The sequence below is a fragment of the Octodon degus genome, unplaced genomic scaffold, assembly GCF_000260255.1.
Source record: "Octodon degus isolate 3935 unplaced genomic scaffold, OctDeg1.0 scaffold00085, whole genome shotgun sequence".
NCBI classification, from domain to species: Eukaryota; Metazoa; Chordata; class Mammalia; order Rodentia; family Octodontidae; genus Octodon; species Octodon degus.
This window is the reverse complement of record NW_004524661.1, coordinates 5,660,575-5,673,319: the sequence shown is the minus strand read 5'-3', so window position 1 is coordinate 5,673,319 and position 12,745 is coordinate 5,660,575. Positions and strand designations below refer to the sequence as shown.

Here is a 12,745-nt window from a genome sequence, read left to right as displayed (position 1 = left end):
GTACTGAAGTTAAGGTGGAGCTCTACAGAGTTTGGACTTATCCAGCTGCATCTGGATTATGTCTGGCTGCTGTGCTCAGCTCCTTCCCGCTGTGGACCAGGGCTAGGACTGGGTCTGGGCGTTCCCGGAACTCGGCAGAAATTCCTACTGGGCGAGAGGGGTGGGGGAGGTACGGCGGAGTGGTGGGGGGCAGCCCGAGAGGGTGGGAAAGGGTCCGGCCCACGCTGCGCCTGGGCTGGGACTGGTCCTGCCGGCGCAGGTTAGCAGGAAGCTCTCCACACTCTCACCGGACCTGGGCTAGGACTCTCTGATAGAATCTTGATGTGCCTTCACCACCTCCCATTACCATGGCTGAATCACTGAACAAAAGCAGGTATCAGAAGGAAGAGGACCGTGGGATGCAGCTGCTCCAGGTATTAAGTCCTGCAGGGCCTCTAGATGCTCACCCTTACCACAGGGCTGCCTGTGGGATCCTTGGTGGGCAGAAGGCTTCAGGTTCCCAACTCCCCTTGTAGGTTAGCTCTGGTTTGGCTTTCTGGCTCTCACCCCAAGGCTGAGGTCACAAGAGGGTCACTTATCTAAGCAGAAGACCTCTTTTTTGTTTTTGATTTTTCTACAATGGCTTCCTGACCCTCTCAGCTGCTGTAGCAGAGCATGTGCCCTTCATTAACTTGAAGTTCTTCCAGGGCAACTTCTGCTGATGAGAAGGTGCCTCCCTCCTCAGGCCCGCTCCCATTTCCAAACTAGAAATGCTTCTCAGGGTAGGGCAACCCCCTGCACAAATATTACCTCCTTTAGAGACTCTTTATATTTGCACTTTTCCAGAAGTGTCCTCACAGCATGATGCTAATGTCTCCACTGGGATGTGTTTGATTCTACTACTGCTGGTTCAGGTGTGTGTCTTTTCCTCTGGCCTGTGTGTGTTCAATCATGTGTTTCCTATATGTGGCCCAGGCCTGGTCCAGGGAAGGTACTTCATGGGTGTTTACCAAATCAGTAAGTGGAAGGGATTACTACAGCTTGAGTCCCTCTAATCTGAAAATATGACATCCAAAATAATCCAAAGTCTGAAAAAAATTGAACACTAATATGTCACAAGCAAAAGATTCCATACCTGACCTCATGCAATGGGTCATAGTCAAAGCACAGGCACAGTATAAAGAGTATATAAAATTCCCTTTTTGAGCTATGAATTCATTTATATGAAACACAAGTCAATTTCATGTTTAGATTTGTATTCCATGCCCAAGTATGCATTTGCAAATATTCCTAATTATGAAAATATGTGAAATCAAAAACACTTCTAGTGTCAAGCATTTTGGGTAAAAGATAATTCAACCTGTACTAGGGCAAAAACAGGATTGGCTCAGAGGAATGTATTGGGAAGCAAAACAATTTTTAGCATGAGATTTCTGGGGCCTGGGTCCCCTTATCCTCTAAAGATCAGTCACCAGGCTTGGCCTGAGAATCCAAGTCAGCCTTGCTTGGACAGTCATGACTCCCATGGGTTGGGCCAAGAGTTGGGTGACTTCCAGGGCCACTTTCTGAACTTCATGGCCGTCTAATGGGAGCGTTGGGGGGTGGCAGTTCTGTTCTCTTATCTCATTATCCAGTGTAGTGACTCTGCATTCCTACTGCCAGTATGATCCTTTACCAAGCCATTGCCCCACAGTCACTAGCAGGGAAAGAGGAGGCTGGGCTGCTTGGGGTTAGCCCTAACCTGTGGGCATTGCCGAGCTCCCCCTGAGAGCCTGATTTTCCCCTCTCCCCTCTGCAGTTCCCTATCCCTACTCAAGTTCGCCATGCACTCTCTCAACCTTTACCACCACCCCTGGAGCCATTTCCTGAAAATTTCCACAGCATGTTCAGAGGCAACTAAGACAAGAGACAGTGTCACTTGCTTCAACACGAGTCAGGGTGCTAGCAGGTGCTTCCTGTCAGGCATATGGCTTATCAGGCTACACCTGGTCTGGTCTCTTTGGCTCTCTGGCTTCTCCATGTGGCCCATGGATTCCAGGAACAGATGTACAAGGGCCACTGAGTAAACTCTTCCTCCTGGTGCTTACTATATCCAGGTGTCACTGAGTAGCCTGGTCTTGTCACGCCTCACCTTCTGTGATGAGCCATCTGCTCTGGCAAGTGCCCTTGTCATTTTTCTTGTCTTTGTTGCTCTCCCAGCCTAGTTGGCTCATTTGTTCTCTTGTTCATCTCTTCCCTTTCTTAGGATCCAACTCCATTTGCCCCTTTCCGGCTGTTTTCATGTGTACACAGAAACCCATGTATCAAAAGATTTCTTAAAATAAGTATCTGTTGGGACCAACCCTGAGCTTTGCATTCAGTAGTCCCAGCGTAGGGTCTGAAAATATGCATTTCTACTGAGTTCCTAGGTGAGACTAGCACTGCTGCTTCAGGGACTATACTTGGAGAGTCACTGCTCTTTTTCTGGTGCTAGGGATTGAAACCAGGGCCTCATGCATGCTAGGCAAGCGCTGTACTACTGGGTCACATTCCCCTTCCTAAACCACTGGTTTTAAACAGTAGTTTTCAAAGTGGGCTTATGGGAGGACAAGTAGAGGGCTTGCTGATAGCATGTGTGCAGGAGGGAAGGTCCCCCTGTATTCACTCAGGGTGGTCTGCTTCTATGCATTATTCTTGAGTTCAACATAAAGTTTCAGGTGCAGAAGGATTCAGTTATAAAGGTCTGAAGCTGCAGCTCTCCACTAATCCCAATGAAGATGCTCTTGCTATGTCATGTATGGCCTCTCGTTGGCACTGTGCCTTCTCTGAGTTTGGCTCTCCTCCTGCTTTTACATGATTGTAGAGGTAACATAGACACTTAAAAATTTTAGTAGTTAAGATATTATGGAATATGTATATAATTTTTCTTATTTTAATAGTTGTTTAGTATAAGGTGAGTATCCCTTATCTGAAATGCTCAGGGCCAGAAGTATTTTCAGATTTTGAGATATTTGCATGGACTATCAGTTGAGTATCCCGATCCCATAATGCTCCAAAGTCTGAAAAATTTCTAGTGTCATGTTGGTTCTCAGAAAATTTCAGATTTTGGAGACTTTCAGATTTCAGATTAGAGATGCTGAATATATACACGTCTTAACCAAGAAGTAGGAAAATATTTAACACACTGAACTCATAGTTGTGATGTCAGATCATAATAGAAAGCTAAATTTTAAAAATGAGCAGTTTGACATGAGGTAGCTTGGGAAGTCATTGTGTCTCTGTCATGCAGATGATGTGAAAATGAGGGTGCTGGAGTTTCCATGCTGGGTGTCCCCCAGTTACTCATGTACTGAAGACTTGATTCCAAGCCTGTTTTATTGTTGGGAGGTGGTGGGGCCTTCAGAATGAGGGGCCTGTGGGAGGTCTCTGGTCACTGGGTGTGCATCATGAGGAGGCACAGAGGAGCCCAAGTCCCTTCCACTGCCTGTCTTTGCTTCCATGAGGCCAGCACTGGCCCCATCATATGCTCCCTGACATGGTGTGGAGCCTCTGCACATGTCTGAAGAGATGGGGCCAAGCTACCATGGGCCATCCTGCCACAACCGTGAGCCAAAATGATCTTTCCTTCCTACAGGTTGATTATCTCAGGAGTTGTGTTAATAGTAAGGAGAAGCCAACCAATGCACAAAGTAATTATGGAAAAGACTGAAGCTTAGGAAAAATCGTCCTTCAGAGCTGTCTGAAAGTCACTTAAACTGTCGTCTATCCTCTTGAATTTCTATGCTCTTGAATTTTCTCCCCCTTGGGTTGCATGCTAATTGTCCTATTTTCTTTCTTAAACTAATAAAAGATTAGGATGACATTTTGAAAAGGGCATCTCATTAAGTAGCCTTGCCCCATTGGAGCACCTGGCTCCACGCACAGTAGCCATTTGGTCATTTATCTTATGGTAATGAGGTGTCATCTCCCTGCATGGGTCTGCCTTCCCCTCCTGCCTCTGTCTCCATCATGGCCCTCTTCTGTCCTACATACCATTTTGTGTGTGTGTGTGTGTGTGTGTGTGTGTGTGAGTGTGTGTGTGTGTAGGAAGGAAGAGGGAAGACACATTAGAGTCACCCCGCATCTTCTCCACAGTGGTGTGTGGCCCTTACCTGTACACTGTGGTGGGAGGGGAGCTCAAGCTGTCATAGACAAGCCTCACATGGCCCTGGTACAGCTCCAGTGCAAGGGGATCATTGTCTCCCTTATAGAGAAGGATGCCGTTGTCCTTGTCAGTGGCCACCTGGAGAGAGCAGCCAGAGAATGTGGGTTAGAGCTTATCCAAGGCCCGCTCCCCCAGGACCCTTCTCACAGCACCTTCCAGGGGGCTGCTCTGCCCCTGCAGCCTGGATCTGAAGTCATGGCCACCTTTTCTCCTGCATCTAGTCTGTAAATTCCCAGAAGGCAGGATCTAGAGTTCTACTTCAGGAAATGCTGACTCAGCAATGGACTGCCGGCGACAAATACTTATTAACTGCCTATTGCGCGCCACTGTGTTCACATACAGCTCTCCTTGGTATCTGCAGAGGGCTGGCACAGGACCTCTCGTGGATAGCAAAATCCTGATGTTGCTGAACTTCCTTTTATAAAATGGCAGAACATTTGCATACAACATGTATAGAATGTACATATCTTCTCTTTAAACTTTCTCTAAATTACTGATAATACCTAACTCACTATAAATGCTGTGTAAATATAAGCAATTTTATTAAACTATGTCATTTAGGGGATAATGATGAGAAAAAAAGTGTATCGCTGTGCAGTAACACTGTCAGTTCTTTTTCCTTTCCCCAAATATTTTCAATCGAAGACTAGCTGAACCTGCGGCTATGGAGGGCGACTGTGTTCATGCTTATCGGGAGAACCGAGTTCTAACCTGTCTTTACCCTCTGGGCTGTGAAATGCCCCACCAAAGTGCCTGCTCCTTTTGGAGGTCCCAGTCTCTTCGCATGATGGATAACAACAACAGAAGCAGAAGGCCAACACCTAGCATGCAATTCAGGGCATACCATGAATCACGCGCTGCCCTGAGACTCGCCCTGCGACTTTTAGGAACACAGGTGTCTGGGCTTCAGCAAGGCCAAGTCAGCTGGGGCTCAGAAAAACATACTTGGAAAGCTGTCCAGGACATGCTAAGGTCTGTCCAGGCTGACAGCCACCAGCGCTGAAGCTGCTCCCAGCAGGGCGACGGGGATGAGTCTCTGCTAGGCGTGTGGGTTCCCACTGCCCAGCTCCCACCTGGCCTAAGGAATGGGATGTGCAGCAGTAAGTGTCAGAGGAACCTGACATCTGGGACAGTGGGTGCTGCCCTGGCCACTGGGGACCTAATGTCTTGGGCCTGAGCAAGGGCTAAAGGGGGTGTGACAACCGGAAATTCCTTCCTTTCTGCTGGTGCCTAGCACCAGCCTTCTTCCCAGGGGCCTTTCCATTGGCTGCAGGCTCCGTGGGAGGAAGTTTGACTTTTTCCTGAATTTCTGCACTTCCAGGGCCTAGAATGGTGGCTATCAGGTAGGTGCTTATTGAATGAGCTTTTCCCCCACACACTCCAGGTTAAATGTGGCCATCACCAAGAGGAGGGATGAGGCTGAGTTAGTGCGCAGCAGCACCCGCACCCAAGGGGCAGAGGCCACTGATGGGCAGCAGCCTGTTGTCCCAGACGGCACTCTGGTGGTTACTGGGGCTGTGGTGTCTCTGAGGCTGCCCCTCAGACCTCCCCTGTACTCAGGGCCTTGTTCTTTATCACAAACCTTCTCTTCCCACCTCCACCCCTAGAACAACTCTTAGGTTGTCAAAAAATACGGTTTGTATTGCACGTGCTCTGGTCCAAAGGCAAAGAAGCTGAAAATGTTATTTAGAAAAAAAATCTTCTTTTTTACTAAATGGTTTTCCATTCTCCCTAAAGGTTCTGCTTGTTTGTGCCTTTGAGCCTTTGCACATGCTGGTTTCTCAGCTAGTTTCCCTGTTTTTCACCCTGTGCCCACCAACCCTACCCTTCTGTTTGCCAGATAAAGTACTTATTCTTCAGCTCTAAGCTTGCTTATTTTCACCTCTGGGAGCCTTTTCTGATTCTTCAGTAAGTGAGGGTTACACCCCTACTGTGTACTTCCACAGCAGCCCCGTTGTCACTGTCGCTTTCTTTGCCATGTTGGGCCATCAAAGTGCTTTGTGTGTCTTGTTTACCCTTGAATCCCCACTTCTCAGCATTGTGCCTAGCATGTAACTGTGGATCAAGTATTTCCTAGAGGAGTCAGTGCATGAGGCTGCTGCATGCCGAGAAGCTGGCCCGGGGGTAGTTCTAGATGTCCGGACAGATCTGGTCCGGCTTCCCCAAAGCTGAGCAGTGACCTTAACAATGTTTGAGGGGAAAGGGCAGGACTGCTCCCATCTGGGGTACCCAGCAGTTTTCTGCACAATCATAACATGGCACATTAGGGCCCTCACAAGGGCAGTGTGAAGCAGAACGTACCTGAAGGGAGATGTTGGCCTGGGGCCGGACCTTGGCAGATGCCAGTTCCACGTAGGAGTCCTTGCCCACAAAGTTGACGGTGATGAGCTTCTCACACCGGGGCCCGGCGAAGCCCGGTGGGCAGCGGCAGGTGGGCTCCTGCTGCACCACGATGCACTGCGCCCCGTTCTGGCACTCGTACTGGTCGCAAGGGCTGGTTTGTAGCAGGACCATGGGTGGGGGGTGCTCGCAGAAGACCCCACTGCAAGGAGGCAGAGGAGCATGGGTGGGGATGGGAAGGGGGTGAGGAGGGGACAGCCACTTGTTTCCAAAGAACCTACACCAGAAAGGTGGTGGGAGATGGGACAAAAGGCTAAAGCCAGGGTCTGGAACCAGCCCTGCCATGAACTTGGGCAAGTCCTTCCTGTCTCTAAGTTCCAGTTCCTTAATTTTTTTTTTTTTTTAATAACTGCATTAGATGAGAGTTCAGGCCCCCAGATCTGAGTTTCATCAGAATTGCCTGGAGTAAATTTGTTGAAAGTGCAGATTCTCATCCCAGGCCAGATGGATGGATGCACAAGATGTGGCATAGCCAGCCAGTGGGACACTGCTCATCCTTAAAAAGAATTGTGACATGCACTACAGCAGGCATAGACCTCGAGAACACTGTGCCAAGTGAAACAGCCACAAGGGATGATGCTGTGATTCCACTTAGATGAGGCACCTGCTCATTTCATATAACTAGAAAGTAGAGTAGAGGTTACCAGGGGCTTCCAGGAGAGTACAGAGTTGTTAATGGTAAGAGTTTCTGTTTAGCAAGATGCATAAGTTCTGGTGCGTAATGGTTGCGTGTATAATTCCATGGAACAACCTCTTTAAAAACAGTTGAGATGATACATTTTGTTATGTATATTTTATCATAGTTTTTTTTTTAAATTTTTTTTTTAAATTTGTGTGTGTGTGTGGCCAGCTCAGCCCACCAGGGGGCGGGGCTGGCTGGCATGTGGTGCTGGGGGATTTGAACCGCGGTCCCTGTGCATTGCCAAGCTTGTTCCAAGTAGGTGCTTTAGACCACTGAGCCATCTCACCAGCCCCCATAGTTTTTTTTTTTTAAGTGCAGATTCTCAGCCCAAATTTTTGCCATCCTCAAAGTATAACTCAGTAGCTCTGGGATGGGGCTCAGGAATTTTAATTTTCATCCACCTCTGCTGCAGATGACCTCAGCGGAGCTTTGAGACACGCTGCTCTCGAGAACTCCAGGTCTTTTTCCAGGCTTGTGTACTCAAAATCTGCGTCTTCTGCATTTAGGCCATCTAGTGAATACTGGTGTACACAGAACTGAACCCCAGTCTAAGCCCCCTTAAATATGGACCCTTCCTCACTCAACCCCTTCTGTCCCTGCCAAGCAGTGTTAGGGTGCAAACATCCAGCACCTGGACAGTGCTTTATTCCCCCCACCTTTTATTTATTTATTTTTTTGGTGGTATTGGGAATCAAACTCAGGACCTTGTACTTGCCAGGCAGGTGCTTATGCTGCTGAACTATCTCCCCAGCCCTCCCCTTTTCTTCTGGCTTCACTGAGCACAAATCCTCCTGGTCACTGCCATTCTCTCTCTTCTTTCCTTCTCTTTCTCCCTCTCCTCTTCTCTCACCTGCCCTTTTTCCAACTCCCTCTCCTCTTTTCCTCTCCTCCTCCACCATGCTGTTCCTCTCCTCTCTTTTTCCTTTTCACCCCTCCCCCTTTCTCCTCCTCCTCTCCCTCTCTCCTTCCCACTCCTCCCTCCTCTCTCTTTTGTGGTACTGGAGATTGAACACAGGATTTTTGCATGCTGAACATTCAGCTTTTTCTGCTACTGAGATACTATATTTTTGTTATGTAGCTAGAAGAAGGATTTTGGCCTACATGGGCATGTGGTGACTCCACCCTGTAAGCCGGGGGCTCCAAGGTACTGCCACCTGTCATTAGTAGACAGAATCAGACTCAAGCATAATATGTCAGTAGAGTTGCCCTGAGCTGCTATAGTGAAGACTGGGCCTCAGTCTCCACCCACTGCCATGAGGGTCCAGATTGTCCCCTCCCCAAAGTGCCCTCCACCATACCTGAAGCCCTGGGGGCAGATGCACGAGTAACCATTGACTGCATCCACACACTGGGCCCCGTGGCGGCACTTGTGAGCAGCGCAGTCATCATTGTTTATCTCGCAGAACTTCCCGCTGTAGCCAGGGACACACTCACACCTGGAACACAGGCAGAGCGGAGCTGTTCCTCAGGGCCAGGCCAGCTTCCTAGTGGTAGCTCTCAGGCCCTCCTGTGCTGGGCAGCCCCTCTCTGTTTCTATCAGTCAAGTGCCTTATAGGCCCATCAGGTCTGGCTCTGTGATTCAGCCTCACCAGTGGGTCCCTTGTCTTTGTCCCCTGAGGTCAAGGTGTCTCTGCTTCATGTAGTAGGGGAAGTCCTGTTTTTAGAGGTCAGACTAAAAAGCACAGGGTGGAATCACTCAGCTTTTGGCTTGGATCTGCCACCTTCTCCCTGGCTCTGATAGTCAGATGTGTCCTCCCACTGTGCGGGCACCATGCTAAGCCCCTTCCCATCAGGGTCTCATAGTTCTCCCAGTGTCCTACAGGGGGGGCTAGCATGATGAAGAAACCGGAGCTCAGCCAGTGCTGAATCACTCTGTGGACCCCTCTGAGTGATAGTTTACAGTTACTGTGCGCCAGGCGCTGTTCTAAGTGCATCAACCACTTTTTACCTCTGAGTCTCGAATTTTCTTTATAAATGTAGTTGACAATAAATAACTCTGCCTCTTAGGGCTGCTTTAAAAATTAAATGACAGACTCTGTGAAGTGCACAGAACATTGAGCAAACAGTCAATTTGATTTGGAGATGCTAGGAATGGCAGTGAAGATGAAATGACGTTGTTGTCACTTCCCTCGATTTTGTTTCATGCTTGCTCACCCTTCTAAAGATCTGAACTAAGAAGAGCAAAATCTCTTCTCCTTTAATAAACTGGGAGAGGAGATGGCAGCCATGGCCCCACCCCAGCCCCAGGCAGGGATCCAGCCCTTCATTAGGGCGCACTGTACCCAGAGATCCGCTGAGATCTCTGCCAGCCCAGGTTGGAAATCTAGAGGGAAATAAAGCTACTCTGGCAGGCACTGGGGCTCCCTGAATATGCATGTCTGGGTTTTTCTGTGAAGGGTAACACTAAAACCTCAGTGTGGAATCAGACCCGAGGACACCAAGGTCGGGGGCTTAGGACACATAGCACATAGTGGCTTCTGTCTCCTGCAGAGATTTTGCGCTTCTCTGATCCTAACAGGGGAATTCTGTTGGATAGAGTAAAAATAGTAATCACAACCTCTCCGGGAGGCGGGATGGGGAGGTGGGGGAGGGGCAAGCAGGAACACTGAACACGTGGAGCGACAACGGGGAAGAACCGAGGCAGAGGACGGTCCTTCTACCCGCACCTCACTCCCTGCCTGAGCAGTGGACGCAATTGAGATGGAGCCGGCGCTGCTGGGGCTCAGAAGGGCCCGGTGCACCCTGCGGGTTTCAGGGCAAGGAGAGATCTGTGAAGGCGCGTTGTGTCCTCAAAGGGAACAGCTCTGGAATCCAAGGATTGACTAAACCTGTGCTCAAAAATGGCACCATCTGCTACACGGTGACCCATCACGTAGATGTGCGCGGCCAGCCAACGGCCCAGGACAAGCTCGCAACACCAGCGGGGCTTCGTGAGCTTTGCTTGGCTGTTCGCAGCACTCATGGGCAGGCACTGTGCACCTTCCATGGAAGCCTCACTGGAGGAGTACACAGCAGACCTCCAAAGACAAATATCTTCAGACCTAGCCGAAGGCCATGCTGACTGTGTGTCTTATTAATAGTCCCCTAGGAAAATAACAGCAAGGATTGTGGGGGCTGGGCTATGACCTGTTTGATGAGGGGAGGAGACAGATGAAATGTCTCACTGTACTGATGTAAAGGCTATTCAAAAATGTTAATTTTTTGAATAAAAATTTTACTGAGCTGTTTCATAGACCTCGAGATAGTAGCTTCTCAGAGACATTCCTAGAAATAAAATACCTAAGATTACCAAAAGTTGAGCGGCTTCTTTCTTTTTTATATTGTTCTAGGTTACAAAAGACAGTAAGATCAAGCATGAAAGGATCATGACAATGTGGCAGCTGTAATTCCCAGCACTGCTACTTCAGGCCGGTGCCCAGCCCGCCTCTGCCCAGCCGCCACGCCCTCTCAAGAAAGCACCCTCTGGGCTTGCTTTCTGCCCCCTAGGCCTAGAATGCCATCCATCTTGCCACGGGCACTCATCCTCAGAGTCCCTGCTCATTGTTCTTTTCTGGGTACAGCTGAAGCACCCACTTGCCCGTCTAGTCTGCCGTGCTCTGCGTATGTGCAGGGAGTACCAGGCTGCTCTGCTCTGGGTCCGAGTTTGTGTTTCTTTGTCCCCCTCCCCTTCCCCCTTGCCCTGCATTCTGCTCTGCCCCACCTCCCAGTGCAAGACTTCAGGGGAAGCCAAATCCTGGGGTGGAGAGCGGGGGTGGGGGAGGCACCCCTCACCCCCAAACTCAGGGGACGGCTGTCTGAAAGTCTCACCTGGCAGATCTTAGAGGAACACGGGGCAGGTAGGGTACATCTGAACAGCGTAGGGGCATGGAAGGACTGCTGCTTCATTTGCTCTCAGCAGAACAGAGGCCCTATTATACCTCTTACATTTTCACTAGTGATGAGCTCTGGGCTTGATATGCCAAAACAGAAAGGACCACCCAAGGAAAGACCTGCTCCCGTGCCCTCCTAACCCTTCCTTACTACACCCTCCCTCCAGCTCAGCCCATCTGATTCTCTTGGTTCTCTCAGGTTCAAGTCCCATCTAAAGGGGGTGGGACTTCCTTCTGTATTTTATTATTATTGTTACTTTTGATGGAACCCAGGGATTGAACTCAGGCCCTTGCACTTGCCAGGCAAATGCTTATACTACTGAGCCATCTCCCCTGCCCCCTCATTCTGTATTTTAGCAGGTTTTTCCTTTCTCAGAACCCCAGAGTACCCAGAACCAGAAGAACAAGGTTAAGAAATGACCTCCCCTGTCCCTCAACAGGGATATCTGTAGGATGGCTCGACCGCCTTAGTTTTGAAAAGGAGAGGCATAGAGCGAACCCGCCATGCTGAAAGCTCAAATCGGATAGCTGGAGGCAGAGTTGACAGGGCCTGTGCTGGGCAATGAGGCCAGGCCTTACCTGAATCCTCTGTCCAGGGAGATGCACTTGGCCTCGTGTTGACAGAGGTTCATCTCGGGCACACAGTGGTCAATCACCTCATCACACAGCTCACCTGGCAGAAGTAGGGAATAACTCAGGCATGAGGGGTCTCCAGGCAAGGAGGTTGGGCTTCTCTCAGCCCTGGTCACAACGCTATAGATATCAAGAGCCCTGCATACTTCTTTTGGGGTATCCTTGCTTCTGGACCTCTGCCTTATTTTTCCTAGCAGCAGCAATGGAAAGATCTCAGGGACCCTCCTGGCCACTGTCATGACAACATCATTGGGCTGTTTTATTTGATCAGGCAGGGGCGGATACTGTAGCCCAGACCCTGAGCTGAATGCTTATTCTTTTATTTCCTATCAGTTTACTGAGCGTCTCTCATGTAGATGTGGCCCAATCCTGTCCTCCGCCATGGCTTAGTGGGGGGGATGTACAGGCAGGCAACTACAGTGCTCAACTGGGAGCGCCATCATGGGGTAGGCTCTAGGGGCACAACGGAGACTCATAACCTTGCCTCGGAGGTCAGATGGGGCTGCTTGGAAGAGCAGACTGTGCTGAGCAGCCTTGCTCACCCGTCACAGATAAGGAAACCCTTTGGGTTTTTTCCAGGGAAAGGAAATATGAAAGGAATTTGAAGTGTCTGGTATGCTGCCTTTGAAGTCTCCAGGGCTGCAAAATACCTATGGGTCCTTCGTACCAGGATGGCCCCTGCTCAGAGGCCCCGTAAGCTCACACCACTGAATACATAACCCAAGCGCCTCTCCCATGCCATGCAGGATTGTAAGGTCTGACTTCTGGGTTGCCTCAAATTCCACCCAGCTGAATCAGGTGGAGAGTGATCTGAGGGGAAACTTCTAACCACTGAAGCTCTCTGCAGGACGAGGTAAGAATGCGATTGAAAGGAGGCTGCCTGGGTAGCTGACCCCAGGGGACAGGGCAGAAGGAGGTCCTGGGGTTGGCTGGGCATTGGATGAATGACAGCCTGACCCTTGCTGTGGTGGGACAAGCTGGCTCCTGGTTTGTCCTGAG

At 49.7% G+C, this 12,745-nt stretch overlaps 1 protein-coding gene across 1 annotated transcript in view; it reads right to left on the bottom strand.

Annotated features, from left to right (window-relative positions):
- The window catches only part of Slit3 (slit guidance ligand 3), a 621,317-nt gene that overhangs the window by 25,349 nt on the left and 583,223 nt on the right, over nucleotides 1-12,745 (bottom strand). The window contains exons 29-32 of the mRNA XM_004637040.1: nucleotides 11,693-11,786; nucleotides 8,543-8,680; nucleotides 6,464-6,704; nucleotides 4,110-4,240 (exon numbers count right to left, since the gene is read on the bottom strand). Coding sequence (XP_004637097.1) covers nucleotides 4,110-4,240; nucleotides 6,464-6,704; nucleotides 8,543-8,680; nucleotides 11,693-11,786 — 604 coding nt within the window. The remainder of the gene's footprint in view (nucleotides 1-4,109; nucleotides 4,241-6,463; nucleotides 6,705-8,542; nucleotides 8,681-11,692; nucleotides 11,787-12,745) is intronic.